The 17,665-nt window shown below is 37.9% G+C and overlaps 1 protein-coding gene across 1 annotated transcript in view; it reads left to right on the top strand.

Annotated features, from left to right (window-relative positions):
• tbc1d32 (TBC1 domain family, member 32) overlaps positions 1–17,665 on the top strand; it is a 61,625-nt gene that overhangs the window by 27,824 nt on the left and 16,136 nt on the right. Inside the window, exons 28-31 of the mRNA XM_087806312.1 lie at positions 910–987; positions 11,383–11,452; positions 16,421–16,536; positions 16,740–16,894. Coding sequence (XP_087662438.1) covers positions 910–987; positions 11,383–11,452; positions 16,421–16,536; positions 16,740–16,894 — 419 coding nt within the window. The remainder of the gene's footprint in view (positions 1–909; positions 988–11,382; positions 11,453–16,420; positions 16,537–16,739; positions 16,895–17,665) is intronic.

Genomic DNA, 17,665 nt, shown 5'->3' with positions numbered 1-17,665 from the left:
ATAATTTTTCGATTCACTTGTCAAACTCAAGTAAAGGGCATCAGTATAGGATGAATTAAGTTGTTGAGTATGTAACAGCTTAGAAGGGAAATCATGCACACGCAAAACTTCTAAAGAAAAATAACAAAATTAAGATTTTTAATTGTGATGTTTTTAATGGGTGCAAGAGACAAAGGAGTCGTAATGTAATAAGTATAAAGAGACACAAATACAAAAATTGTCCTGAAGTACACAATCCAAACTGGCCATTTTAAATAGATCCCAGTCAACAAAAATAGTATGACAAAGTCTGGGCTGGGATTTCGCTCTCATCCATTCTTAAATGTGTGAAAGAAAACGGCACACTCGAGGAAAAGGAAAAAATACAAAACACATGAGAGAACAAAGTATCCAAGGAACCCATTATCAGACTGTATGCAGGGACCAAGTTTCTCTGGTGTCCTCCCCATGACGCTTTCAGAAGCTGCAGCAGGTGATCAGCTAAAATGGCAGCTGGCCACAACAAAGGAAGTGGATCAACAGAATAAATGCATGAAAGGAGCAGCACAAGACAGCATTTACTTAAGCAAATACATGTGAATATAAAACAGTTTGAACATGAATGTGAAGAACCTTTGACATGGTTGGAAGGTCACTTTCAGAACCATGGAAAGAAACGAGATGCAGGATTGAAATTCAGAACCATGGACAGCACCTGCAGCTCCATTTCAGCACCACAGACCATTAAGTGATCAACAATAATCCTGGAAAACGTAGATGTTTAACATCTATTTTTATAACAAATGATGAATGTTAAACTCAATATAGTGAATTAAATATGTTTTGACAAGTGTGTTTTTCTTAAATTCTACAACTAGATGCGTTTTATTCTGTGTTTTGTGTGAATTAAAGTGTTTGTTTTCTCCACAGCACTCGCTGACCTTCTGGAGATAGCTGTGGCCCATCTATCTGCCACCGAGTGCTTCTTCGCTGAGGCCCGACACAAAGGTCAGTGCAGGGGAGGAAGAGTTTTCATCTTGACAACTTGTTCAAAGAGGAAGTTAAAAGTAAAGGGCAGTCAGTTGATCAGTGGAAAAGAAAAAGCCCAAATCCTTGCTTCATAAATCGTCTTTTCTCCCTCGTCGCTCCGTGGATTAAAATGTTGCTTTAAGATTAAAGCGGCAGTTGAGCTTTGTGTTTGAGTTTTGGATTGTGGATTTTCAGGGTCACCAGTCGCCTTTTTATGATTAAAAGATCTTTCGAATACTATATAAATGACCCTTTGTGTGTATGAGACCATCGTGTTTTTAGGGGTTTTAAATTAAAACCTTTCCTATCATGCACAAACCACTTTTGTACTCAAGAACCAGTGAAGACTTTTAAGCCTGATATGTTTGTATTCTGTAAAAATAATAATAATAATTATTATTATGAACTTTCACGACCTGAGAACATGCCAGAAATGTCCACATCATGACAAGGCCATGTCTTTATACTAAATTTACTAGAATGAATCAAAACTTTAAGGAGTCAATATTGACCATTTTTAGACATTTTTGAGAGAAGGTGACGACACAACAAGTTACAAGAAGGTCCAACGTATTGTAAACCTTTGATTTTCAAATTACACTAAAGAATATAAGGGCTGTTGATAGCGTTCATAGCCGGACTTTTATGGTTTTAGGTCAGTTGTGTTGTTCAAAATGAAGAGCGTGCTTGTGTGATTGCCAACCTTAAGACGATAATTGGTCATTAATCAAACAGAAACTGTAAAAATATTTCCAAAAATCAATCAACTCTCCTGCAAGTCACACCAGAAAAAGAAAACTTAAGTTAATAAGTATAGACAAGACTTACAGGTCAATGTCATTTTGGTCCAAAGACGAGGACTGTACCTGAAATTTAGATGCAATGCTTTGAGGGCAAGTGAAGAAAGCAACTGTAGATGTCGAGTTTTAATTGAGACTCTCGGAGGGAAAACTAAGATCCATGTCTTCAACTAAGGCAAATGCATATTAAAGAAGTCTAAAGAGCTCTGAGGGGAGTTTCTGTAAAGTCGTTGTTTGTTTATCCTGATGGAAAATAAGTCATGTTCCGTGGCGAGAGCAGAAGAACTGGGTCATAAGATCAAGTGCGAGTCTGACACCAGCTCTGCGTCAGCGCACTGCTATCAGAAACACTCTGGTTTTTGGCAACATAGAAACCAGGGAGCGTGTTTCTGCTCGCCTCCGAGTTTAAGATGCAGGCGTCGACAGACTGTTGACGGGTGAACTCCCGACACACCTGCTGTGTTGCCGAGAGAAGCCAGACCAAAATTGAGTGACTGTCCCGGCGGAAGGACAGATAAGGATGAGGTTCAGTTCCCAGATCGCGCGAGTGCTTGCAGCGATCTGTTCTGTTTGTAGCTGACGGGGTAAATAACAAGATCGAACCGATGAAGACGGAAATTAGACGAATTTGTGCGTCAGTGAATTATTAAAAGTTCATGGAAGGTAGAACAGAGCTCACTGAGAAAACGACAACACTTGTATTCATCTTAAAATTATAATCACAGCATGTTAAAATTAGGTTACCATGGCAACTGCCATTGTGTACAATATACTAATTTTCTATTGAGGCAGGAAGTATGAAGTATAATAAAAGGCTTTTTTGATGGTCATCGGCTCAGTAAGGTTTACCTCTGTTTTTCAGTTTCCTCTGTTTTGGTCATAGATTCAGAAAGCGATTTCAAAGAGAACGTTTTTTTTATCTTGACGGCCTCAGGAACAGGTCACTCTTATAGATGACTGTGTATCGTTGAGTCACATAAGACCACTTCGAACAGTTCATCTAGAGTTCACTGCAAAGGCTGCTTGAACCCTTTTTGTATCGTCACGGTGTTGATTCTGTGAGAAAGACGAGTTTAGGATCAAAGTAATTACGTAACCTCAGAACCAGACACAAGTAGTTCTAGATCTGAGGTCCCATAAAAACCTGGTCTCGACAAGGAAAAAGAACATGTATATTGTTCGTGTTGTAATAATAGAGAGTAATAATAATAGAGAAAGTAAATTGAGATCAATAAAATAATGAGATACAATAACCAGTGTAAACCCCTTAACTACCATAAATAAACCACAAAAATCTTTCCAATAAGCACAATAGGATTATTACACCATGTGCTGGTTTTGCACCAGATTTTCCCAAATAATCTTTCAGAAATACGCGTTGCAGATATGTATGTGGTGAATATACGCAATTTCTGATTCACAAAGCAAAATCTCCTTTCACTAAAATGATTTAAAGTCATGTTTTGCAAATGAAAATGATAGAAATGAGAACGTATTGAGTATTTGTAAGTCACCCTCTATGCGTTTACAAATCCAATTGAAAAGAATGAAGCCCATAATTCATAATAGGAATACTAATTGGGGGTTTGGGGTGATCATGGGGAGTCTAGCACAAGAGTTTTTACGCCTCAAAATAATCTCATGAGCAGAAGGTTTCGAGTGGAGTGATGACATAGACAACAGCTTATGTAAGCAAAATCAAAATAACTTTAAGACTTTGAGGTTAAATAAATATTCTGGATTTCTTTTCATGTGGCTCAGATATCTTTCTCCCCTGAAGATTATAGAGTTGTTTATAAAGTGTCTTTGTCACTTGCTGGATGTAGATTATCATTGGCCCACCCATGAGGGGGGAGTGGCCTGTTGATCGATCAACCGTTTGACAATGCTTCGTCCAAAACTGGGTTTTAATTATTGACTCTTGATGAGAAGAAAATCACAGATTGATTTATACATAGTTTCTACACTTCTGCACCCACTTTTGACCAGAGCTGTTTGTGCCGTTAATCGAGACGTTTCATAATGTACAAGCAGTATTTGGAAACTCACCCAGTCCGTGTCTTGTTTGAAATCCTCCCTTCCCTCCTCGGAAAGTTTAATTAGACAGCAAGGTCATGCGTGCCCTCTGACTACTCTGAACTAGAACAACACCGACGGCGTGGCCGCTCTGAAAAATACACCAGCTTTGTCGATCCTGCCGGGAATTCTGTCATTTATAATTGCCGACTTGATGAGGATTTTCAAAGTGATCCGACATGGGAACGAGACCGTCCTCTCTGACATCTGCCGATTTCATCAGGCAATTAGACGAATTACTGCATAATTCTTTGTCATTTTCTAGCTGGGTGCTCATTCGCTCGTTAGCAGAGCCCGGAATAGATCATCATTTACTCCCACAATTAAACTGAATATTGAAATCTGGATCAGATTGACGAGTCATGATCCCTTGTGAGACTCGACTCTAATGTCTTCAACAATAATCAGACAGTGGTGCACCAGGTGGAGACGACATATAATGTCATCAGATTACATCAACTTGACTCAATCATTTTCTGCTGTCCATCTTCGAGAGTCTTTTGGTTTGTAAACTGTTCGTTTAATATTTACCAACAAAAGATATCGTTATCGTCAAGATTTAAACACAATTAAAACAACTGATCTGTTGATTCAAGTGTGTCTTAAATAGATATTGGACTCTATTGTATCATCAGTGTCTTGAATTGAAATATTTACATAAGAAAATTATTTTAAGCCCAGCGACTGAAAACAGTTGTCTCTGTTTTTCTGGAGATTAAATCTTGTTTACCATAACCACACCCACTCTGCTGTGATAGGTGAAGCATTGAGGTTGCGTCTTATATATCCCAGAACTTTCCACTTCCAAAAAACTTGTTTTATAAACAAAGTGTTTTAGAGAGGAAGACTTCAACATTTGAAACATTAGAGTTGGGTTTTCACATTAGTTGACCTTTAATTAATGACCTTTGACCAATAGCTGCCAGTCTGTCATTTTCCTTATGCTGTCAACATAGTGATTGGCACAGTCTAACTGCAAATGAAAAGTAGATTGATGGTGATTTTCCGACCATGTGTGTATAACGTATATAATGTTTATAATGTACACGCAAAAAAAAGATCTCTGCAGCTTTGGTTACATCTTCAAAAGAAGAGAATAAGTCTGACACCAAAAAAAAACAAAACACCAAAAGATGATCAATGGTGTCAGTACTTGAATGAAGCTCATCAGTTTGGTCTCAGATTGACCTTGAGAGGCAGCTTTAGTTCCACCATCTTCCCTGCAACCATGAGAGGACTGCATGGAAACAAAACACGTATCTCTAAGTTTTCTCCTTGCTGACAATTAATTTCAATCCAGTTGTTTCAACTGTGAGTGGTAAGAATTGAAACGGCTGCCAAAATATATGAGTAACATTTCGTCAGATTTGTAGTGTTTAAATGCTGTACTGTGGACTGATTTCTAATGTGGTGGAAAGTTCAGTTAATGTTAGAGCAATTAAAAGCTTATAAATATTCCAGTCTTATCTCATCTCCGTTTATCACTACCAACATCATAACACATGAGAGGGAAACTGAGTTCTCTGTCAAGACCTCGCTGATAAATAAAGTAAAACTTCAGTGGAGGAACGTTCCAGAAAGTCTTCGCCGTTTCTTACTTTAATGAGGTCACAGTGATGTGCAGGTTTTGATGATTTATTTATCTGAAAGTTGTGGACTCGCAGTCTGACGAGCTAACTCGCAGCTAATGGGATGAATCGGGTCGGACTGTGAACTTTGAAGAACTTTGAAGATGTTACGTGCTACGTAGATCCATTTTTATCTTTTTGTGTCACTAATGCATGTGGAGAGGATGAATGTCATTCACTTCTCTGATATTCAGGAGCTGGTTCAGTGGGAGTTCATCTACCAGTGGTTTGTAAATCCTACTCTTGTTTCAGATGTGTTTCATTCCTCAACATGCAAAAACCTCCTTCCAATCCAGACAGTGCCTTTGGTCTTTTTTGAGAGCAAGTACAGAGTCTGTACTTCAGATAGAATCAGCAGATCTCTGAGGATTGTTAAGCTCACTGCCTAATTTTAGAGGAACCTCAGCTGTGGGAGGATTTTCTCATTAACTGTTTGTCGACAGTTAGACTCTCTCTGTCGTGTAACGGTTATCAATAGGCAGTAAGTCAAGACGCTAACAGCATTTAAATGTGTAACAATATACTAGATTTAAATAAGTTAAATTTTATTTAAAAAGACTAAACGTTTTAAATAACAATATATAAGAGAGTGGGCGAGGAAAACCGTTGAGAAATCTCGAGCAAAACTCATGGAGTAATCCTACGAGCATTGTATAATAATAAGACGGTTACTAAACTAATAAAACGGTTACAAAAATTAAACAGATTTTCACTGATTTGAGTGCTCTGTACAACATTAAAATAGTTTCGAGGTCAGTAAGTAAAATGTGAATTATTGCATAAGGCTTATGTGTTGCACTGTCGATTTTTGAGAAAATTGAGAATGTTTTTAAGTACATTTTGTTTAGGGCAAACAATCCTTAAACTGAGTTCTATTTATTTTTTATGTTTGCTATAACTTTTTCAAATCAGTCCACAAGAATCGATCTTGTTTGTGTAACTACTGGAAGGGCTTTGCTGTAATGGGGTTAGGTCGATGTTTTTTTTAAATTGAGACAGAACCATGTCACTCAACTGCAATATAAAGATGGCATATCGTAAATATTAAATCTCTGCAGCTTTGGTTACATGTGCAGAAAAGATTGTTAACAATGACGTCCTTGTTAAGGATGCAGATGATGGTCCGGCAAAGAGTTGAGTTAAAATGAAATGCTTACCACCGACAGGACAACAGCCTTGAAGTGACATCGCTGTGGGTAGTCTAGAACCTCTCTGTAAGACAGAACCTGGAGGTGAGACTCAGAAGAGAACACTGGAATCCATCCTTAGAATCAAGTTGCGATGGTTTGTGAATCTTGTCTCGATGTCACCCTCGATACTTATCACACTATCGAGGTGTCAGTGTTAAACACGAAGGAAGCCGCCTCGGTCTCGCACCATAACTTTTGAAGGACTCTCCAGGAAGGAGAGGAATCTGGGCCTCTTTACTTTAACTGTTGGCCCTGCGACTTAAGTTCCCAGAAGAAAATAGATGGATGTATCACCTTTGACAACTAAATGCTACAATTCACAATAGAGTGATGAACAAATCTTTGATTAAATCTCAGATGAAGCTGGTGGCTAACTGTTAGCATTGCTAGCAATGAAAGAAATTCAACTAGAAACATGGTTATTACACACTTTTGTAGGCTAGAACTCTCGAGAGGGTGCAGTGAAATCGAATCTGTGCGAAGAATCTCTATTAAAGTCTCAAATAATCAGTGGGCAGTAATTGCTTCTTGTCATCGAACGTTGCTCACTCATCACTTTGATTTGATTGTACTTGATTTGTATTAGAGAATGAAAGCTCTCATTCTGACGGTTTGACCTTCACAATATGATGGTTTTGAAATTCAGATTTAGATCGAGTGTGAATATATTTCGGGCTGAGCAGTACTCTCATTTCAAGTAAAAAAAAGTTTTTTTATTTTGGTGATTCTAACTGACAGCATCTCTAATTAAAGTTACATTAAAGAAGGTTTATATAAATCTCACACCCATTGAAGAGTCGCCACCATCAGAAGCAGAACTCGGTCTGAAACTGCCACAATCGTCTGCACCCCTACATCTCCACTTTGCTTTTAAGTGAAAGCTTAGTGTCCTATTTCTTGTCTGTCACTCACACACACATACTCGCACACATACATCTCTGTTTTTCATTCCGCCTCCTAATAATTCATCCCACCAAATGGCCTCTGAGGAGTCGAGGCGCTTGACAGGGCTCTTGTTGAATTCTGCAATCTGTCAGTTATATGCGAGGCGGCGTACCCCGGCATCTCCGGGTGTTTGATAGACGTCGACTACTAGCAGCCGATTCGAGTGCTCCCATTGTGCGGAGAGAGCAGACTCATTTGCCGAGCATTAACCTCTGTCAGTTCCCTGTTCTGTGTTGAGTCTCCTCAACTTTTAAGGTCGCCACTCCTCCAGGCTTATGTCCAGCAATCGGATTGAAATCAAGTGAAATCAAGCATTTGTTACTTTCTCATCGTTACTATTCAACCTGCAGTTCATGTTTGAAACTTTTATTCAATTGTTCACTATAAGCCAATATAGACATGAATTTAAAACAATAATACTGCAAATAACAGCAATAATAGTTGCACCCTCTGTTATGCTGGCTAATTCCTCTGTACCAGTAACCGTTCAAGGACAGAGGGGTTCAAGTCTATTTTCGTGGACGGGAATTCTCGGCTGCTGTAAAATGTCACTTCTTTACTATTTGGTCTCGTCAAGGCTTGTCCTGAGACTGACGCACGTCATCAATCTTGACTGCTCTTGTGAACCCTGGCAACCAACCTTGTCTAAAGGTCAGTTGACAGGGAAAATCAATATATATTTCTCGACTGTATTAATATATTGACCATCTAATGTGAATTACCATCAAATCGGGCCATTTTCTATAGAAAGAAAGGGAGGGTTGAAAGAAAATGTTGGGGTAATAATCTCACAATGCTGTATTATATTTAACAGCACTGTATCAATTTTCTATTTTTATTTCCATGGCTTTAAAATCATTTTATGGTTTATATGTCAAAATATATAATATATATATAATGACTGAGCACGAGAGGATACAGCCGGCTCCAACTGCTTTTAAAGCTGATGTTTGGACATATTTTCAGTTCTATCAATTCACAAAAGAGAGTGGAACAATCAAAACATGTCACTAGATTTCAGTGTCTCATATATTGTATCTTAAGATAAGTGTAGGGTTACAGCCCTACTCCTACGTTGTTTCTTTTTGTTAAATAATGAATCTTTGTGCCTCAAAAGTAATGCAAACATCTTGATGATGAATCCAGAATCTTGTCTTGCAAGTTTAGCGTATCAGCTCAAAGCCTCAAAATTCTTGTACACATTCTGAGTTATTCTACTAAAATGAGCTGTTGTTGTTATGAATCTCGATTCCATTTTTATAGCCAATTTAGCAACTTAATGGCTGCTCATAATATCTGCTCAACCTTCTCTCTTTATCCAGGTCATCTGGTCCTCCAAGACATTCTAAGAGTCTATGAGCCCCGCTAGAGCTTTTAACGACTTGTGTAGGGGTCGGCAACCCGCGGCTCTGTCAGCCTTCTGATGCGGCTCACTGAGGTTTTTGAAAATAAGTATTGGTATAAATATGGATATTTAATTAATGTTATAAAGCGTTTTTACAATGATGCATGAAAAACATGCAGCTCTCTAGACCAATGGCCAGTGGCGGCTCGTGAAAAAATATTTTAGGTGGGGCTCTTTTCCAGTACATTTTCCCCCCTATATATTATATTACATATATATATATATATATATATATATATTATTATGTAAAAATTAAGTAAGGGTTATTTGTAGCACCTTTAATCTAATCACTTTAAGTTAATGATGAATAATAATATTTATTATGCTTCTTGCTTCATTCCAAATGAAAACATATTTAAATTATACTATTACATACATCATACAGAATAAACTAAATGATTAAAAAAGTAAAAAACCAAACAAAAAACTGTGCCAAAACAATAGAGATACTTTCTATCAAATTATCACAAATATACTGGAAAGATTATTTTTTTTAAATATATATTTACAAGACTAGTATTACTAAACTAATAAACTAACTAATTAATTAATTAAAAAAGCGGGACCCGAACTGGCGAGCTATGTAAACGTGAAGAAGATTATAATCAGAACATGAATCAACGAAATATAGTTTATCAATGTAAAGACTTCTAAAAGTAAACAAAATGATCAATCTGGATGATTAAAACTATGTTTTAAAAATCAAGACCTGGGGAACTATAATTTCTTTCAGCGTACCCAGAAAATGTTTTATATTTTAAGCAAGTTAGTCGATTACAAATATGTATTGTTTTGATTGTTTAAGCGCTTTGTGACCCTGGTGTGGAAAAGCGTTATATAAATACAAATTACTTACTTACTTACTTTATGTACATTATTATAAATTAGGTTAAGTTTGATAGCAAATCATTTCCATTTGAATGTCCTATTATTCAGTTTTCTGCATTGTTAAAATGACAATAATAATAATGATACAACTGTTATAATGTTTATTAATGTAAATACAACCCTTCAGAGTCAAATACTAATTTACACAAGAAAAGAGAAAAACAAACATGAGTCCGTTGGACTAACTGGAGTAAATATACAAAACATTGTTATGATAATAATCAATGCTAAATGTGATTGTTCACCCAATATTCTAATGTCACAAATTTTCTACTAAAATGTTTGTTCATTTTAATGTAGCGACTGGAAATCAGTTGTCATCTTTATCTTCGTCCAAAAAGACACTTAAAACATCTAAATACCTTCACACTGCTCGTTTGTAACAACCATCTTGTATTGAAGCCTCGACATGAGAGATTTAGGCTGACGGCACAAACTTATTTAGGTTTTTCAGAACAATTCCTTTTAAGTGGGTCATTTTGGACAAAGAAAGATATGAAAAGACATCCAAGCTCCAGTCGCTACATTAAAATGAACAAACATTTTTGTCTATAACTCTAAAAAGTAATATATTACTTTGAAAATACTCCAACATTAGTCAGAGGGTGAGTAGAAAATGAGAAAAGTTTGAATTTTGGGTGAACTAACACTAACTAAGGTTTCATTTATAGTTTGTTTATATATTGTATGGAATTATATTTAATTTTAAAAGTGAAAAAGAGTTTTGCGGCACCCAGGGTTTTCTGTAGGAAACGGGTCCAAACGGCTCTTTGAGTGGTAAAGGTTTCCGACCCCTGGACTCGTGAATTCTAGGTAAACTGTCAACTAGAGAGTAGGGCCCCTATAATGTATGTTAATATACAGACCTGGAATACTACAATGTTCAATACGTTTTATTGTCTTGAGTCAGAGGTAAAAGATTTGATTTTGGTACTTCTCTTCCTTCTTTGTTGGTTCAATAAGATCTAATAGTTAAAATAGAGATTGATGGAACATTCCATTTATTTAATTGGCCCCTGACTTGATTTAAGTTGAACATTCTGGCCTTTTGGTTGATAGAGTTTGACAGCCCTGATCTACATCGTTATTAGCTCTTTTCATTTTATCAATGGATGACGTTTTCATTTTGATTCTAATCCAGTCGAATCACGTCAGATTAAATGGGTCGGCTCTACATTTTCACGTGAACGATGAGCTTCTGTCACAATTTTCATTTAGAGATTTGGTTAATTCCGTAAAGTGAGCGCTCTGGAGGCCGATGGCTCGACAATCGCTGAGCTGGGATGAGTGATTTAATAACCCAACTCACTTCTTTCAGCAATGGTATTTGATAAATTCCTCTGTGGCCCCTCCACCTGCCGACGCTCCAACCCTCGCCCCTCTGTGAATATTTCCCCGCCTCTCCGTAAACGCCTCTCATCTTTAATCACCTTGTCTTGCAGCCGCAGAGACGAGTGCGAGGAGTGTTGTGTTATCCTCAGTGGAGCTCCTGGGAATCGACATCTGTTTGAGGTATGTTTAGTGGCCTTCTACTGCTCATAAACTCCTTTCTAATCAGACTTTCAAGCCTCCTGTGAACGCCAACTCCGAGTGAAGTCGTTTCCAGGCGGCGCTACGAGCTCCTATTCAGCAGCAAATATCCCTTAAAACACTTGACGGGATGTACATGCGATCTCTTAGATAGTTATGCACGAAGATGGCTCTCCAGAGCGACGTTTGGAGACGTGTTTGATGACATCAGCAATCTCTTGGATAGCTTCGTTACCTGAAAACAAATGAAGAATGTTAATTAGCTGAATATTTGGAGCTGGTTTGCGCTGGTAAAAAGTTGTTTACAGCCGATTTTAATTAGCGTCGAGCTCTATTAAAACTCAAACATGGTGTGTTTTACTAATTGGAAATCGGAATTGTAATGTGGCTCGTGCTACATTACAAACCTGCTGACTTGTGCCGTCGCGTCTTTTACTGAAATTGCTAATAGGGATCAAATTGAAAGTCAGGTGTTCTAAATAATGCAGTAAAAAATATGTATATGGACATCAGCCAAGTATATTTTCACAAAATGTGATTTTTCATTCAGTATGATCTTCCTATATTTTCCCATGTGAAATGTGTTGATGTCATATACTGTCAGATTGAAGCTCGAGGGAACAGCAGGTCACTGAGTTAGAGCTACGGTGTGGGTGTGTCACATGGGGTTCGTCATTTGGGGTCTTTGTGATCCAGAACACAACCTACACTAGGGGTGTGAGAAAAAATGAATACATTGATGTATATTGATATTTGTTTTTTACATTACTCTATCGATATTCAACAGGACTGTATCGAAATGTGTCTTTCATATTATATTTTATTTTCTATCGTAGTTATTTAATGGTTAATATAAAGTATGTGTACAGTGGTCCCTCGTTTATCACGGGGGGGGGGGAAACGTTCTAAAAATAACCCGAAATAGACAAAATCCGCATTTTTTACAATTGTTATACACGTTTTAATGCCGTAAAACCCCCAACCACACACTTTAATACACTTGTCTCACACAGACATTAACATTTTCTCACAGTAAAGCAGATTTAAAATAAAAAAGTACAATATACGTAAATGAAAGCCCAAACATTTTTAACAAATTTAATTTTAATAATCAATCTACGATGTTTTACACACAGTATCTCTGACGGTTTGTCCTGGCGCCGCTGTAACGTCTTTTTCCTCTGAAGGCCTAAATGCAGAAAAAAGTTAAGGGTAGTTATTTATGCAGTTCTCCCTTAGCCAATCAGGACGCCGAATGCAATGCGCATTCAATGCTGTAAGCTGTAAAAAAAAGTGTACAAGATTACACTGGGAAAAATCCGCGAAACAGCAAGGCCGCGATAGGTAAGTAAGTAAGTAAGTCATTTGTATTTATATAGCGCTTTTCGAGACCAGGGTCACAAAGCGCTTAAACAATCAAAACAATACTCAATAAAGTATATACTTTAAAGGTCAAGATAATACTGAGAACAACACAGGAGTTCCAGGAATTCAAGGAAAAGCCTGCACAAATAAAAACATCTTAAGATGTTTTTTGAAAGACTCAGTAGACTCCATCAAGCGCAAAGAGAGAGGAAGATCGTTCCAAAGTTTAGGAGCAACAGCCTGGAAGGATTTCTCTCCTCTGGTCCTGAACCGTGTTCAGGAACCATCAGTAGATTATGATCCACAGACCTCAGAGCCCAAGCTGGGGTGTAAGTCTGGATCAGATCACTGATGTAAGGAGGAGCCTGACCATGAATAGATCTGAAAGTAAGAACCAGAATTTTTAAGTTAATCCTGAAAGAAACTGGAAGCCAGTGAAGAGTTTTAAGGATCAGAGAAATGTGAGTTATTCTACTAGAGCAGGTCAGAATTCTTGCTGCAGAGTTCTGAATCAATAGCAGGCGAGACAGATCCTTCTTGTTTAGACACAAAAATAAACTGTTACAATAGTCTAAACAAGAAGACACAAACGCATGGATTACAAGCTCCAGATCATGTTCCGACAAACAAGTTTAGAGATTTTTCTCAGTTGAAGGAAACAGTTTCTGGTCAGTTTTCTGCAGTGTCGAACAAGAGACATGTCTTTATCAAATACAACACCCAGGTTTCTCAGGCTCAGTTTGACAGTCACCCACGTATTGACTCAGCCCTGGAACATTATCATCAGGAGCAATCACCAGAGTTTCAGTTTAGTTCGCATTTAGCTGCAAAGTGTTTTTACTCAGACATTGTTTGATTTCTAGCAAACAATTGACTAAGCTGTTCAGCCTCTGGGGCTCAGTTGGATCAAAAGCGCAGTAGAGCTGGATCTCATCGGCAAACATGTGATAAGAAGAAGAAACAACAGGAAATCTCTGAATGACTTTACCCAGGGTAATCAAGTTCAGCAAACACGATAAAGGACCCAGAACAGAACCTTGAGGGACTCCACACAATAGCTCTGCCGATTCAGACCTCATTTGATTGGCAGATACACTAAAACTGCGCCCAGAAAGGTAAGATGAGAACCATTCTAACACAGACCCAGACAGTCCCACTTCATCCCTTAGTCTTCTCAGCAGGATCTGGTGATCAACTGTGTCAAAGACAGACCCAAGAGAACCAGAACAGTGAATTGACCCGAGTCAGCCGACATCATGATGTCACTGGACACTTTCCGCAAGGCTGTCTCCGTATAGCGAGGGACCACTGTATAGTAAAATAATGAGATTTTTTAAATTCACAATTAATGTGCAAATATTCACAGGATTTGTTTTTCATTTTTGTGTTGTGATTAAACTCCCAGCTGATAGATGGCAGCAGTCCTTACATCCTCTGCAGCTAAAGGAACAATGAAATCTTGCGAAATTCCAGCGATAACTGAGGACAAGAGGATGCAGTCGACTCCAGCTGCTTTTAAAGCTGATGTTAGGACATATTTTGGTTTTTAGTCCTATTCAACGAACCAAAAAAAAGAGTGGAACAATGACCAGATGCCACTAAAATCTCCTAAAAAGCCTCCAGAAATGATGGAAGTGTATCGAAATGTATTGTATCATGAGCGGAATATTTCATATCGTGAGATTAGTGTGTTGTTACAGCCCTACCGTCTACACATAACATTTATACACTATACATTGCACACACACACTTAAAAAAAAAACCTGTTGCCTGCCTCGTGACCCAAGAAGTAAATTCCTTATTACTGTTTCTTACCTGGATGAGGACATCAGCAACTTTTACTGACTGTTGGAAAACGAAATAATTTATGTTTACGGTATAGTCGATGTCCATCTCAAAACATTTCCTCCAACAGGAGAAGCTGTTGTTCATGCATAATGAATCAGGTGTTAAAACGGCTGCATTACGTCTCACGTTAGAACCTAATGCTTATTCACATCACATATCTCATCATCATTTCACAGATTGGCTCCATTCATGTGCCGTCCTTCCCCGTGAAAAGTCATTAACATGCTCTTTGATATTTGCGCAGTGATGGTGGGAGCTGCCGAGTTGTAGGCGTACCTGCCCATCAGGAGCCATTAGTGTTCCGGTGTTTCTCAAGAACACTTCAGCATGGCCTCCTCAGGCGCCGAAATGGAAACAATAACCGTTCGGCGCCCACTGTGGTGCTCTTTAAGAAAGCAGCGAGCGGGAATAATGATCAAGTCTAAGCAGGGTTGATAACAAAACAAAACGAGTTTCCTTTCCTCAGCTAAACAATACAGCAGAAGATAATTTTACTCTAGATGTCCATCTGAGAAGAAAAAAATCATTTAAAAAAAAAAAGGAAAGGCCACAATAGACATCTTGACAAATACACCATTTGTGATGATTGGCAGTTACATGTCGGTATATTACCAAACTCAGGTGAACAGATTCAGATAGTGGAGCAGATGATCACATCTTGGTGGTGACATGAATTTCCTGTTAGAACCAGGAAGCTTTTACAGGTTTCATCAACTGTTTGATGGTGAAATCAATCAAATCGATCGAGCTTGTAACATTGTCGCCTGCTTTCCCTTTGAGCTTGTTGCTATAAATTATTATATAGGTAGATAATAATAGGCAATAATTATTGGTTAAAATAAAGTTATTTAGCAAGTTTAATATTCAACACTCACTTTGATTTTTCTACATTTGGATTACAGTTTTTAATTTTCCTTTTTCAGCTTTTTGTTTTTTAAAAATGCAGATATGGCGGCCATTAGTTTCTCAACACATTCCTAGCAAACTCCCTGAAGGAAAAATTCATGTATAGAGACTAATGATGGCTGCTGTGAACAGACAATCTTTCTCATATATTTAAAAATATCTTTTGGGAATGACAACAAGCCTATACGTTCATGGAAGCAATTGGAACATTGTTGTTAACATCCATGCATTAATCTGCTGACAGGACGATTGACTTATAACATCACTAAAGCTTCTCGGCATATTTCTGTCAAATTTAATTTATTACCTTATTTATTTATTTTCTGTCCGAGGCCCTTTAAAGCTCCTGCGGGTGACATGAAATTACCAGAGTTTGACATTTACAAACACATATTAACCTTTAATTCATTTGGACACGCTGCTGAGTGTAAACGGTGACAACGAGACTCGACCGACATGTTGAAGTGAAGATAAAAGTTTCCTTGACACGTGAAGCTATTTCTGCCACCCAGAAGAGTCTCCAAGTGTTCAAGAAAACACGACTGCTTTCAACAGTGTGGGAGTTGAATAATCCCAGGAGACACTCAGCGCTGTGTCCAATGGGATTAAAAGTTGTTAAGTATTAACTGGCGGTAATAAATCTGACGTGTGTGTCTGCTGAGTTTGTCATTCCTTATTGTCTGGTTGTCCCATTTATTCAAGTCAAGCTACAAAACAAACTTTGGGTTTAGGTGCAAATGTCTAAAACGGATTCAACACATCACTGGAAAACTGCGGTTCCAGTATTTCTGAATAAATCACCTCATGTTTGTGGCGTTCTCATCTCTACAGATATGGAAGATTCCTGGGGTTGCTGGAAGAAGATGCAGGCGACGACCTGACTCTGCTAATGAAGGAAGTTAAGATGTTCCTGGCCTCACAAAGAGCTAATACCGCCTCAAATCTCAGTATCCTTTCCAAGGCATTTAAGGTCAATTGAATTTGATCAAATTGTGCTTCACTCACATGTGTTTAATCTTTCCAGAGATGATATGTCATGCTGGAGATTTATCTTCACGTTCGCCTTTTTGTTTTGCTGCGTTCATGTATGGACATTGACAGCTCAGTTATTAAGTCTACTCTCTTCACTTTCCTTGACCGGACGACTCAGCCGCTCAGCAGGACAGTTATCTGGGCCACGACTGGCTGCTCTCCACAGTCTTCCTGCTGATGGGCGGAGACCTGGACCGATCGCTGAGTTTCCTCCTCAATCTCTCAACTCTGCTCACGTCAGCCTTCATCTGGCCGGTGCGGATCCAGGCCTGTGTGAGTATCATGAAAAACAATGTGATGTCATGACATACCATCTCTTTTTCTCAGGCTACACTGCATTTCCAAAGAAATAACTTAATTTAGTTGGAAATCATCTTATCAGTGGATTAAATAAATTGTTCAAAAATCGTGTAGAAGATCATCTAGAACACATGTGGAAAACCATTCCATGTTAAAGCGTAACTCAGTTATTTTGATCCTTGTTTCAGAAGGTAAATTCGGGAAATTGTTTATCTGAAATCTTTTAAGACAAGCATCTGTTGCTATCACATCTGTAAGTAACACATCTGTCAATAACACATCTATTTAGTAACTGAACTGTAACACATCTGTAAGTAACACATCTATAAGTAACTGATCTTTAACACATCTGTAAGTTACACATCTATAAGTAACACATCTGTAAGTAACACAGTTGTACATAACACCTCTATAAGTAACACATCTGTAACACATCTGTAAGTAACACATCTATAAGTAACACATCTATAAGTAACACATCTGTAACACATCTGTAAGTATAAAAACTGTACATAACACCTCTATAAGTAACACATCTGTAAGTAACACATCTATAAGAAACACATCTGTTAGCAACACAGTTGTAATAAACACATCTGTAAGTAACACATCTGTAACAAACACATCTCTCGCTAACACATCTGCAGCTTACACATCTTTTAGTAACACAGCTTTACTGTAAGTAACACATCTGTGACCAACTCAACTGTAACACAATTGTAACTATGACATCTGTAACTATGA

The sequence above is a fragment of the Callionymus lyra genome, chromosome 13 (assembly GCF_982586985.1).
Source record: "Callionymus lyra chromosome 13, fCalLyr1.hap1.1, whole genome shotgun sequence".
In the NCBI taxonomy this organism is placed as follows: Eukaryota; Metazoa; Chordata; class Actinopteri; order Syngnathiformes; family Callionymidae; genus Callionymus; species Callionymus lyra.
The sequence above is the reverse complement of the archived record's forward strand: the minus strand, read 5'-3'. Positions and strand labels throughout refer to the sequence as shown.